Genomic DNA, 12,653 nt, shown 5'->3' on the forward strand with positions numbered 1-12,653 from the left:
GTTAAATGAACAGAAAGCAAACACAATCTTCGGTAAGGCTCTGTTCAAATTTGTACGACCCCCGTTCTGCCCATTCATTTTAGTTGGCTGCCCTACCTGCAGAAACATGGGGAAAAAGTCCTGGGCCCTTTTTTTTTGAAATTGTGCCACACTGAACCACATGGAGGGTGGCACCATGCAGTTTCACATGCATTTTGCCGGGATGCCATGAAGAATCAATGGCACCCCCACGTGTCTGCTAAAGAGTAGCACTTTTTGCCTGCGGGCCGGGAACGCATGCGAGTTTGTGAGCGATTAGCAATAATTTTAACTTAGCCTAAATAACTAATCCCCCAACTCCCAAGTAATGAAGACGAAGAGAAGAAGACATGCTTGAAGTCCAGTCTAGGTGGCAACCATGGCTCCTTCCATAGACAAAGTGAGCGTTGCCATCCTAGTACAGGAAGTCTATCTCTCTATCTATCTGGAATAACGTATGAAATGGTATTTTTCTTGGTTGTGTAATGTTCCTTGGCAAATATGTAACATTTGTACTCTTCTAATGTATTTGAAATGAGAAAAGCAAAAAAGGGAAATGGTTCTGTTATTTAAGGATAGAGGGGCACAGCTTTATTGATTAAAAAAATACACAAAAGTAAATAAAAAGAAAAAGAAAAAAACCCAATAGTTCACAAACTAACCTCTGCAGAGCCAACAGTGAACAGGGATAGCTGTTCGGCATCTGACAGAATTAAATTTGACCATAAATCTTCTTGCATAGAAATAGTGGAGCCCCATAGACAATATATTTATATATTTATATAGATCTATATATATATATAGTGTGTCCAGATAAATATATTTCATTATGTATAGACGTATGTTTCTATATGTAGGTAAGACAAGGCAATGCAAGACATCACCGGACGTGGCACAGGCTGATGACATCATAGGCTGGGGTGAGATGTCACAGGTCTGGAGGTTTTTGTAGCACAGAATAAGGTCTTGAAGGGGGGAAAAGGGTAATGGTGGTGGCAGTGATGTCATGCAGGGGAGCGTGTTGGAATCCTGCAGATCATTACTTTGTTGACCCTCCCCTTCTTGAAGTTCTGCTTAAGTGAAAACTTTAGGTAACCATTTTGTTACCTTAAAGAGAACCATTCACAATTAGGCTCATAAAAACAGTCTGATTATTAAAGTAAAATTGTGGCAAGGCTATGGGCATTTAAACATTCTTAACATGCCATAAATGTGCTTTAAAACATGCCATCACTGACCTCTGTAGCTGCAGTCACTGTGGAGAAACTCATCTACAACATTCATAAATAAAGCTGTGAAAAAAGTTAGGTCGGGTCTCTTTCACCTCTCCCTTTGTACATGCTCTGGGTATACATTAGAGATTAGAAGGCTGGCAGGCTACCAAGTCACTGCTGGCAGGGGAAGCTGCGCTACCTTGTTAAAGTAAAAATGGAAAGCTTCAGCTGCAAACTTTGAGAGTGAATTAGGCTGCATTCACATCTGAGCATTCCAGGAATGTGTACAGACAACATGCGTTCCCAGAATGCATAAAAAAGTCACGCTTGCAGTGCCATTTTTGGTAATGCCACCCAAAACACAGCCAGCAAATGCACATTTTTGGGCTGCCTTACGCTGTAGCGGAAAAATATGCAAAAAGAAGCACGTTTGTGAAACATGAAGTGTGAACGGGACCTTACTCATGAGAAGCTGCAGCTACAGAGGTCAGTGGGGACTTGTTTTAAACATCTGAATGCCTATAGCCTGGCCACAGTTCTACTTTAAAATATCCTAAGGCTGCAGGGATACTCATGAAATAATTATATTTGTCCCCTTTGCAGTCTTTATTTGAGTCTGACACTTTAGCTTGAGGTTCAGGAAAGTTCACCTGAAGTCTGACAGTTTTTGTACCTTGTCATGCATAGGCCCAAATATTTTCCCCAAACTCCCATAGAGAGCAACCCATAGTTAAGAAGAATGTAAAAAACAATGGGGTTTTATTTTTGGCCCTATTATGCAATCTCAGGAGCTGGAAGACAGCAGTTAAGGTCAGGCAATTAACAAGACAGCAGCTCTGACATTCCAGTTGAAGTGTCAGGTTCAGAAAAAGTAAATAGAACTATGTGGGAAGGTAGTGTGTGTGCGTGCGTGTGTGTGTGTGTGTATACATACATTATATATATATATATATATATATATATATATATATATATATATATATATATATAAAATATACATACATATACACACACATATACACACTATATTACCAAAAGTATTGGGACGCCTGCCTTTACACCAACATGAACTTTAATGGCATCCCAGTCTTAGTCCGAGGGTTCAGTATGGCCCACCCTTTGCAGCTATAACAACTTCAGCTCTTCTGAGAAGAGTGTGTCTATGGGAATGCTTGACCAATTGTTTCAGAAGCACATTCATGAGGTCTGGCACTGATTTTGGATGGCAGGCTCACAGTATCCGCACTAATTCATCCCAAAGGTGTTCTATCAGGTTGAGGTCAGGACTCTGTGCAGGCCAGTGAGGTTCCTCCATCCCAAACTCGCTCATCCATGTCTTTATGGACCATGCTTTGTGCACAGATCCAAATCATTTAGTGGGGGGGGGGGGGTGTTATGGTGTGGTGGTTGTTTTTCAGGGGTTGGGCTTTGCCGCTTAGTTCCAGTGAAGGGAACTCTTAAGTCATCAGCATACCGAGACATTTTGGACAATTTCATGCTCCAATTTTGTGGGAACAGTTTGGGGATGGCCCCTTCCTGTTCCAACATGACTGCGCACCAGTGCACAAACAAGGTCAATAAAGACATGGATGAGCGAGTTTGGGGTGGAGGAACTTGACTGGCACAGGGTCCTGACCTCAACCCGATAGAACACCTTTGGGATGAATTAAACCAGAGACTGCGAGCCAGGCCTTCTCGTCCACATCAGTGCCTGACCTCACAAATGCGCTTCTGGAAGAATGGTCAAACATTCCCATAGACACACTCCTAAGCCTTTGAGAAGAGTTGAAGCTGTTATAGCTGTAAAGAGTAGGCCAACTCAATATTGAACCCTACAGACTAAGACTGGGATGACATTAAAGTTCATCTGTGAGTAAAGGCAGTCATCCCAATAGTGTGTATGTACAGTATCTGATAAAAGTGAGTACACCCCTCCCATTTTTGTAAATATTTTATATGTTTTCATGTGACAACACTGAAGAAATGACACTTTGCTACAATGTAAAGTAGTGAGTGTACAGCTTGTATAACAGTGTAAATTTGCTGTTCCCTCAAAATAACTCAACACACAGCCATTAATGTCTAAACCACTGGCAACAAAAGTGAATACACCCCTAAGTGAAAATATCCAAATTGGGCCCAGTTAGCCATTTTCTCACCTCGGTGTCATGTGACACACGCTACAAGGTCTCAGGTGTGAATGGGGTGCAGGTGTGTTAAATTTGGTGTTATCGCTCTCACTCTGTCATACTGGTCACTGGAAGTTCAACATGGCACCTCATGGCAAAGAACTCTCTGAGGATCTGAAAAAAATAATTGTTGCTCTACATAAAGATGGCCTAGGCTATTAGAAGATTGCCAAAAGCCTGAAACTGAGCTGCAGCAGGGTGGCCAAGACCATACAGAGGTTTAACAAGACAGGTTCCACTCAGAACAAGCCTTCGCCGTGGTTGATCAAAAAAGTTGAGTACACATGCTCAGTGTCATATCCAGAGGTTGTCTTTGGGAAATAGACATATGAGTGCTGCCAGAATTACTGCAGAGGTTAAAGAGGTGGCGGGTCAGCCTGTCAGTGCTCAGACCATACACTGCACACTGCATCAAATTGTTCTGCATGGCTGTCATCCCAGAAGAATGCCTCTTCTAAAGATTATGCACAAAAAAGCCTGCAAACAGTTTGCTGAAGACAAGTAGACTAATGCCGCGTACACACGAGCGGACTGTATGGCGTACTTAGTCCGTCATACAATCCGACGGACAGTCCGTCGTACTTTCCACTGAACGGACTTGACCACACACGGATGCACAAACAGTCCGTCGAAAGCTTGCGCGATGACGTGTACAGCACGTACGACGGGACTAGAAATAGGAAGTCCAATACACAGCAAAGCACCCTTCCGCCGTGTAAATCCTTTCTGGGCATGCGCCATTCTTAGTCCGTCGAACTAGCCTACTGACGAGCGGATTGTCCGCTGAAACCAAAGTATGACGGACAGAAATTCGAAAAATCCGAAATACTTAGTACGCCAGACTGCACGCTGAAAAAGTCCGCTGAAGCCCACACACGAGCGGACTGTCCGCTGAAATGTGTTTCGACTGACTAAGTAGGCCATACAGTCCGCCCGTGTGTACGCGGCATAAGGACAAGGATTACTGGAACCATATCCTGTGGTCTGACGAGACCAAGATAAACTTATTTGGTTCAGATGGTGTCAAGCGTGTGTGGGGGCAACCAGGTGAGGAGTAGAAAGACAAGTGTGTCTTTCCTACAGTCAAGCATGGTGGTGGAGTGTCATGGTCTGGGGCTGCATGAGTGCTGCCAGCACTGGGGAACTACAGTTCATTGAGGGAACTATGAATGCCAACATGTACTGTGACATACTCAAGCCAAGCATAATCTCCTCTCTTTAGAGACTGGGCCACAGGGCAGTATTACAACATGATAACGACCCCAAACACACCTCCAAGATGATCACTGCTTTGCTAAAGAAGCTGAGGGTAAAGGTGATGGACTGGCCAAACATGTCTCCAGATCTAAACCTTATTGAGCATCTGTGGGGCATCCTCAAATAGAAGGTGGAGGAGCGCAAGATCTCTAACATCCACCATCTCTGCGATGCCATCATGGAGGAGTAGAAGAGGACTCCAGTGGCAACCTGTGAAGTTCTGGTGAACTCCATGCCCAAGAGGGTTAAGGCCGTGCTGGAAAATAATGGCAGCCACACAAAATATTGACACTTTGGGCCCAATTTGGACATTTTCGCTAAGGGGTGTACTCACTTTTGTTGCCAGCGGTTTAGACATTAATGGCTGTGTGTTGAGTTATTTTGAGGGAACAGCAAATTACAGCTTATACAAGCTGTACACTCACTACTTTACATTGTAGCAAAGTGTCATTTCTTCAGTGTTGTCACATGAAAAGACATAATAAACTATTTTCAAAAATGTGAGGGGTGTATACTAATATATTATATATTATACAGTTACAGTGTGTATGTATATATATATATATATATATATATATATATATATATATATATATATATATATATATATATATACACACATACACACACATATACGCACACACATGTCCAAAATTAAGCAATTGTATTGATGTAAGACTGAATATTCAAATTCTTCCATAAGCCCAATTGTGACTGGTTCCACCAAACAGTATGAAGCCTGTCTATGCCACAGTCAACATGAAAGTCAACAGTTCCTGTTTAAATGGTTAGACTTCATATACATGTTGACCAAATGGCTGTGGTCATCGTGCACAGATACCACTTCTTTTCCTTCTCCTGCCCAGTCCGGCCAAACGTCCTCCAGTTATCTCTTTAGATTCTAGCACTAAGGGTGTGTGTGTGTGCAGTAACTTTTTTTCCCCCGACTAATAAACAATTAAGGCACGGCACAAACACACAGATACACAGACGCACACACACATTGGACACACACATACACGCCAGTGTGGCCCCTCGCTTCTCTTTAAGAGACTGCAGGGGATGGGGAGCGATAAGGCTCATTGCAAAAAAAAAAAATTCCATGGTGGCAGCTACTAAGTCCAGCCCCAGTTTTTCTTCTTGCTTCCTCCTCGTGCGGTAGAGGGCTAGGCCACAGTTACGATATCAACCACTGTGATTCTGACCCTTTCACACCCTGACATTCTAGAATTGTTTGTTTAAGAGGGGTGGTGACTCCTAACTGTGGTAGCTGTCTGAGAACTTGGAGACTTCAGTGGTGCACAGGTCCCGCTCTTGCCATCGCTCTGGACTCCGCTAACGGTAATAGTTATGGGAGACTGCTTACGTTGTTCTGGACTGGTGACCTTAAGAGAAGTCATTGAGGTCTCTTTAGTCTGTTTGCTGTCAACTGTGCTGCTTCCAGCAACAGATTTGGACAATCTTGTTTGGTCATTTTCCACTCCAACGTTAGTAGGCTTATTAGGTAAGGAAGAAGGGGTGATTGATACCTGATTGGTGTCAGGCTTGTTGACCTTGTCATGACTTGGTGGAAATGAGTTCTTTTTGGCCTGGTCACTCAGAATTCTGCTGATGCTACCATCCGAAGCAGCAGTTGGCAATTTGGCTTTTTTTTTTTCCTCACTAGCATTATAAGTGCTTGGATGATCAGAGGTGCCCCTCATCTTGTCGCTGGCTGTTCCTGAAAGCCCGCCGGTAACTGAGGGGTTCTCAGTAGGACTTTTAAAACCAGCTTCGGGGCCAGGTACCGGAGGAGTGGTGACCGTTGTCTTGTCACTCCCCGCTCTGCTAACCTTGTTTACAGTTAACTGAGTATTGCTTGTTGAATGATGAATTTCTGTCTTACTAGTCTGGCTCTGGTTGGCTGCCAGTTTATGTACTTCTGCTCCACCTATTTTATCTTGCATTTTTGTTTTATCACTATCTGCTCCATTTACCGAACTATTATCTGACATAGTAGAAGCTTGGGGTGTCTGTGTGCTTTCCACATTGCTTATCTGTATGCTTACTGGGGAAAGAGGTTTCACAGTAGCTAAAGCAGGAACAGGAATTTGGGAATCTTTTACAGCAGCTCCATTTCCTATAGTGTTTTCCATGGTGGGCACTGCGGTAATAAAAGTTTTTGTTAGTTCCGATTTTACTTCACTGCTCCTCATGGGCGATACATTATTATTATCCTGATTAGCTGGAGGCTTCTCACCATTTAGTATGGAGGTAGAATCCTTTACCTGGTCAATTTTCACTTCATTTATTCTAACGGGGTGGGAGGAAGCAGACTGGAAGGTCTCTGAGAGCTTGGCACTTGGCGGAGAAAGGGAAGGACATTTTGAATTATCAATGTTTAATTTTTCATCCTTTATACTGAAGGGTGGGTCACCTTTAGGGGCCTCTGGTTTCTTCTCTTCAGTTGGCTGAGAAGAAGGCTTAATAGCTTTAGGGTCAGTTGTCTTCATTGGAGTAACTTCTTTGTTTTTGTCTTTTGTAGCATGAGCGTGATCGGAGTGGAGATGTTGAAGGGAACTGGTGGTGTATTTCACTGGGTCAGGTTCAACAGTTTTAGACTTAATTATGTGTGAACTTGCCTGAGAAGCCTGGGAGTCTTTGTGGATGGAGGGACTACTTTTTATAGTACTTTTACCCACTGTAGTCAGCTCTTCAACCACTTCTAAATACCAACGTTCCTTCATGGTCCCACTGTCTTCCTCGTCATCCTCTCCTTTTTCTCCCTTTTTGCCTTCAGCTTCCCCGATGCCTTCTTCTCCTTCCCCCCGTCTACCTTCATGTTCCTGCACAGGACTTAGCGTTTTGACCTGACATCTTCCTGTCATGGCATGAGAAGGCTCACCTTGTGTGGGTAGAGCAGCCGTCACAATGGAAGGCGGTTCCTGGGGTGAAAATGAGGTGGGAGTTCGAACAACAGTGCCTATCTTTCCTACTACTGGAACTTTCCCTTCAACACCTTTGTGCCCCTCAACCTGTTGTGATATTCCGATCCCAATATCACTCTCCAGCCTTTCCAAACTGTCCACTAACAGGTCTCCTGCACATAAGCTCCGAGGAGATTCCTGTCGGCCTACTCGTCTAACTGGCTGAGATCTTCCCCCCATACTTTCTCCCACTTCTCCCTCTGGTGTTCCACCTCCTGGCTCTTGTTTTCTTGGTGACCCACCACTTCCCCCTCCACCCAACTTCTCTGCAGACTGCACTCTCTTCAGGAGAGGGGAACGTGGGGGCTCTGCACTTTTCGGGCGTGGACGGGAAACAGGAGGGGAGGGGTGCAATTTTGGAGGGAAGCTCTGAGTGGTCAAGCTGCTACCTACACTGTGGCTAGGAAGAAGAGGAGGTGAGGCAGCTGCAGTGGGTGAAGGTGTATGAGCCAGGGGGGATAAGGGCATGTTACCGGCAGACTTGCATCTTGCAGAGCGATACTGGCGGTGCAGTTTTGGGGACAACCCATGAAGTGTGCTTGGGCGAATGTGAGGAGAGGTAGATGCAGATGATGAGGATGAGGAGGATGTTGGAGCACAGGACGTCGAGGAGGATGGAGGAGGAGGGGCTGGGGAGTTGGGAGTGCTGGAAGAAGGAGAACTGCCTTGCGAAGAAGCTCCTGAAACAAAAAACATGAGAGGAAGCATTAATAATCTGAATAACAATCTCATCCTGGAGCCTGTTATAAATCTACACAGTCTGCTGCTCTTTGATTCAACACTACCATTCTGTAAAATATTTCTCCCAAGCAGAAAGAACATTTTAATCTGAGATTAGACAAGAACATCAGGATGTAAGCAAGAACACCATGACCCAGCAAAAAAAAAGAAAGTGCATCAGAACTGTAGGGAGATACAAGAATTTCATTCCCCAACCCTTAAAAAAGATTGGGATGAGCCAAAGCTGGATTCCATAGCCGCTATCTGTTCTTGACTTTCAAGGGCAGTGCAAGAGTTGTAACATTTGTTCCTACAAATGAACACATTTTTTTTCAATTTGCATCATTTTCTTTGCACCTTTTCACAGGGGATGTTTGTTTTGCATAATATACTGTTTTTTGTTGCTGTGAAATAGAATTATATATACATCATATAAAATACCCCCATTTATGAACTCAGCATTTATTTTCCTGGGTATTTATGTCTGATCAAAGGTTTTTCAGGAGCATCCAGCAAAACCAATTTCCCTGCCAACCTTTTTGGATCTGTCCTCCATAGCAAACCACTGTTACTTGTATTTAATGTTAAGCAAACTCACCAAGGATTATTTTAGGCACACCAAATACTGTCTTTATGCTTGCAGGTCTGTGAAACTCCAAAGGTATAGTTGGAAGTAACAGTACAAAATCATGAGTAAAGAGCATACTTGTTGGATGTCCTGTCATGGAACACTGTGGGTTTGAATTACTACAACTGGAGAGTAAGGATCAGGCGTGTTCACATCCACACGTGCAGAGCCCGCCAGGAAGTTGGCACTGCGGAACGCTTATCACAAGCAGTGAGACATTTTCCCGATCCAACGCTGTGCAGTGCCGACTTCCTGGCGGGCTCTGCATGTGCGGTTGCGAACACGCCTGAGATCATCCTTACTGGAGAGTGCAAAATCTGCTGTAGCTGTGCATGGTAGCCAATCAGCTTCTAACTTCAGCTTGTTCAATTAAGCTTTGACATAAAAAAAAAACTGAAAGCTGATTGGTTTCTATGCAGAGCTGCACCAGATTTTGCGATCGTCAGTTTTAGTAAATCGACCCCATATTGATCTAGGCTGTGGTGTGCTTGGAGGGTTCCATTCTGCAAAACATACCATGCGCAGAAACTCTAATGGGCAGCTGCAAACACTTCTCTGTGGCAGAAAGTCCAACTAGTGCACTTTGTTATTGTTTTCTAGTCTCAGGCCGCGTACACACGGGCGGACTGTTCGCCCAACCTTGTCCGCTGAACAGTGTTTGGGCGGACAGTCCGCTCGTGTGTGGGCTTTCAGCGGACAGTTTCAGCGGACAGTTGGACGAACAAGGTTTTTCGGAAATTCCGTAAAACTGTCCGCTGAAACCTTGTTTCAGCGAACAGTCCGTCCGTGTGTAGGCTTGTTCGACAGACTAAGTTTGGCGCATGCTCAGAAAGGATTTACACGCCAAAAGTTATAATGCAGTGTATAGGACGTCGTATTTTTCGTCCCGTCGTACGTGCCGTTCACGTCATCGCGCACGGTTTCAGCGGACTGTTCGTTCGTCGTGTGTGGCCATGTCCGTCCATGCTAATTTTGAGCGGACTGTTTGCCGAAACTGTTGGACGGACAAAGTTGGGCGAACAGTCCGCCCGTGTGTACGCGGCCTCAATCATCCGCTGTAGCGAAGTTTCAAAAGCTACAGCTTCAACAGTTCCAATGCCCCCAAAAGGCAGATTAAGCTTGTAGTTTAGGTGTAGATATTTTGTTGCAAAAGTTCCTTAAATAAGAAGTGTGACAATGCTATGGACATGTGAGATATTTTTTAACAAGCAGTAAATGGGCTTTAAAACAAGCCCTGACCGATCTCTGCAGCTGGAGGTACTGTGGAGTAATCCATTAAAGAGGAGCTGCACCTAAAAAAAAAATATTAAAAGCCAGCAGCTACTAATATTGCAGCTGCTGACTTTTAATAAAATCACACTTACCTGTCCCAGGTTCCAGCGATGTCGGCGGCAGATGACGAGCGATCGCTCGTCTCGCTGCTGCCACCGCCGCCATCCTCTGTCAGGGAATCGGGAAGTGAAACATGACGGCTTCACTGCCCGGTTCCCTACTGCGCATGCGCGAGTCGCGCTGCGCGTCTCTTATGGTCCCCCGCTGTGTCTCTGGGAACTGTGTGTTTCCCAGAACACAACGGGGGGGGGCGGAGCGTCTGCGGGGGTCTGCGGCGGTCTGGCCGGAAGTGGGTGCAGTTACCTGGATTATCCAGGTAACTGCACCCCCCTCCCCCCTGAAAGGTGCCGATTGTGGCACCGGAGGGGGGGAGGGATAAGATTAGCGGAACTTCCCCTTTAGGGTGAAGAACCGCTTTAACAGCATTTACAGTAAAAACAAATTTATTGTTTCTCAAAAGTCACCTTTCATTCCTCTTCCCAGCAGTGACAAATCTCTAATGTAAACTGATACATAGAAAGGGGGAGCCCAGTGCTGAGACCTGACAGGGCTTCCTCTGTGAACTTTGAGAATTAATTGCTCCATAGTGCCTGCAGCTACAGGTCAGTTAGGGTTTGCTTTAAAGTGATATTAAAGTCTTGCTTTTTTTTTAAAAAAAAATATCATGTTGCACTTACTTTCTCTGTGCAGTGGTTTTGCACAGAGCAGCCCAGATCCTCCTCTTCTCAGATCCCATGTTGGCACTCCTGGCCCCTCCCTTCTGTTGGGTGCCCCCACAGCAAGCAGCTTGCTATGGGGGCACCACTGAATCACTGCTCAGTGTGTCCATTTGCCTATGGAGCCATGGTTTGGCCCCACCCTCTCCTGCTACTGCCAAAAGCCAATCAGGAGTACAAGTTTCCAGAGAGGCAAGACTCCCCTGGACATCGCTGGATCAAGAGGGGGCTCAGGAAAGTATTGAGGGGGGGGGCTGCTGCACACACATGCATAGAATGAGCCACGATTAAGGCCTGATGGCCAAAACGCATTGGAATTATTGACTGTGCTATAATAAAACAATGTTTTAGCCAACTTCCATGGCACCAGTACATTCCCCTTTTTTGCATGGTTTACATGGAGGTTTAAAGAGAATTCAAAGGCTGAGTGCTGTGCTCTTGAGGCTCATCAGGGGTTGCACAGGAGGTAGTAGCTCATATGCACCTCTTCCAAAAAAACCTTGTGCCTTTACAACCTCTTTAAGTGCATGTACTAGTTAGGAATATTGAAATATTTGAATGTCTATAGTCTGGCTCCAGTTCTACTTTAAATATATAAAAAGACTTTGAGTGCATTGACCAACAGCCATCCACGCAAAATGTATATTTGTTTGGGTATGCCAAGCCTTTAAAGTACCAGTAAACATGACATGGTTTTAGTTATGGTAAAGCCCTACCAACAACATATTATCTCGTATATTACTCTTGTTGAGAATCCCATTATGCTTTGCTGTTCCATCATTTTAGGTGTAAAAAGGCTTACCAGGGGCATTTGGCGGTATAGTTTACTGGAACTATATATTTTAGAAAATAATTTCTGCTTAGGCTCCATTACCCAAAATACCTGCTTGAATGAATGAATGAATGAATGAAATACTTGTATAGCACACAATGCGAACTGAATCGCCTCTAGGCGCTGTGGCGAGCTTTGATCATCTGCTAAAAGAGGAAGGTCTTGAGTTTTTTCCTAAAAGCCAGGTGATTTTCTTCCTGGCGGATGTTGATTGGTAGAGCATTCCATAGCCGAGGCCCTTGGACAGCGAATCTCCGATCCCCCTTGGATTTATACCGGGCTTTGGGCATGAGGAGGAGGTTTTTGTTGGCTGATCGAAGACTGCGGTTTGGTGTGTAATGATTTATTTTCTCCATTAGGTATTGCGGAGCTTCTCTATGCACGCATTTGTGGGTGAGGCAAAGGGTCTTGAACGTGATCCGATTTTTTACGGTTAGCCAATGTAAGCTCCTCAGTGAAGGAGAGATGGATTCCCAGGGTTTTTTTCCTGTTATCAGCCTTGCCGCCGTGTTTTGGATCAGTTGTAATCGCGCAAGTTGATATTGTGGTAATCCTATGTAAAGCGAGTTTGCGTAGTCCAGTCGTGAATTAATGATTGTTCCAACTACCACTGCTTTGTCATTCTTTGGGATAAAAGGGATGAGTCTGCGAAGCATGCGCAGCAGATGGTGAGATCCACTGACTACAGATCCTATTTGCGCATCCATTGACATTTGTGCGTCTAAAATAACCCAGAGACTCTTGGCTTTGGTCTTTGGGGAGATAGTCTGCCCAAAGACGG

At 44.7% G+C, this 12,653-nt stretch overlaps 1 protein-coding gene across 3 annotated transcripts in view; it reads right to left on the reverse strand.

Annotated features, from left to right (window-relative positions):
• Positions 1 to 5,274: 5,274 nt before the first annotated feature.
• Positions 5,275 to 12,653, reverse strand: part of MAST1 (microtubule associated serine/threonine kinase 1) — a 188,728-nt gene continuing 181,349 nt past the window's right edge. For all 3 annotated transcript variants that reach the window (XM_077470390.1, XM_077470389.1, XM_077470388.1), the window contains one exon: positions 5,275 to 8,324. In XM_077470390.1, the coding sequence (XP_077326516.1) occupies positions 5,917 to 8,324 (2,408 nt within the window). In that variant the 3' untranslated portion in view covers positions 5,275 to 5,916. The remainder of the gene's footprint in view (positions 8,325 to 12,653) is intronic.

This window comes from Lithobates pipiens, unplaced genomic scaffold, assembly GCF_037356315.1.
Source record: "Lithobates pipiens isolate NorthernLeopardFrog02 unplaced genomic scaffold, aLitPip1_a1.2 Scaffold_8, whole genome shotgun sequence".
NCBI classification, from domain to species: domain Eukaryota; kingdom Metazoa; phylum Chordata; class Amphibia; order Anura; family Ranidae; genus Lithobates; species Lithobates pipiens.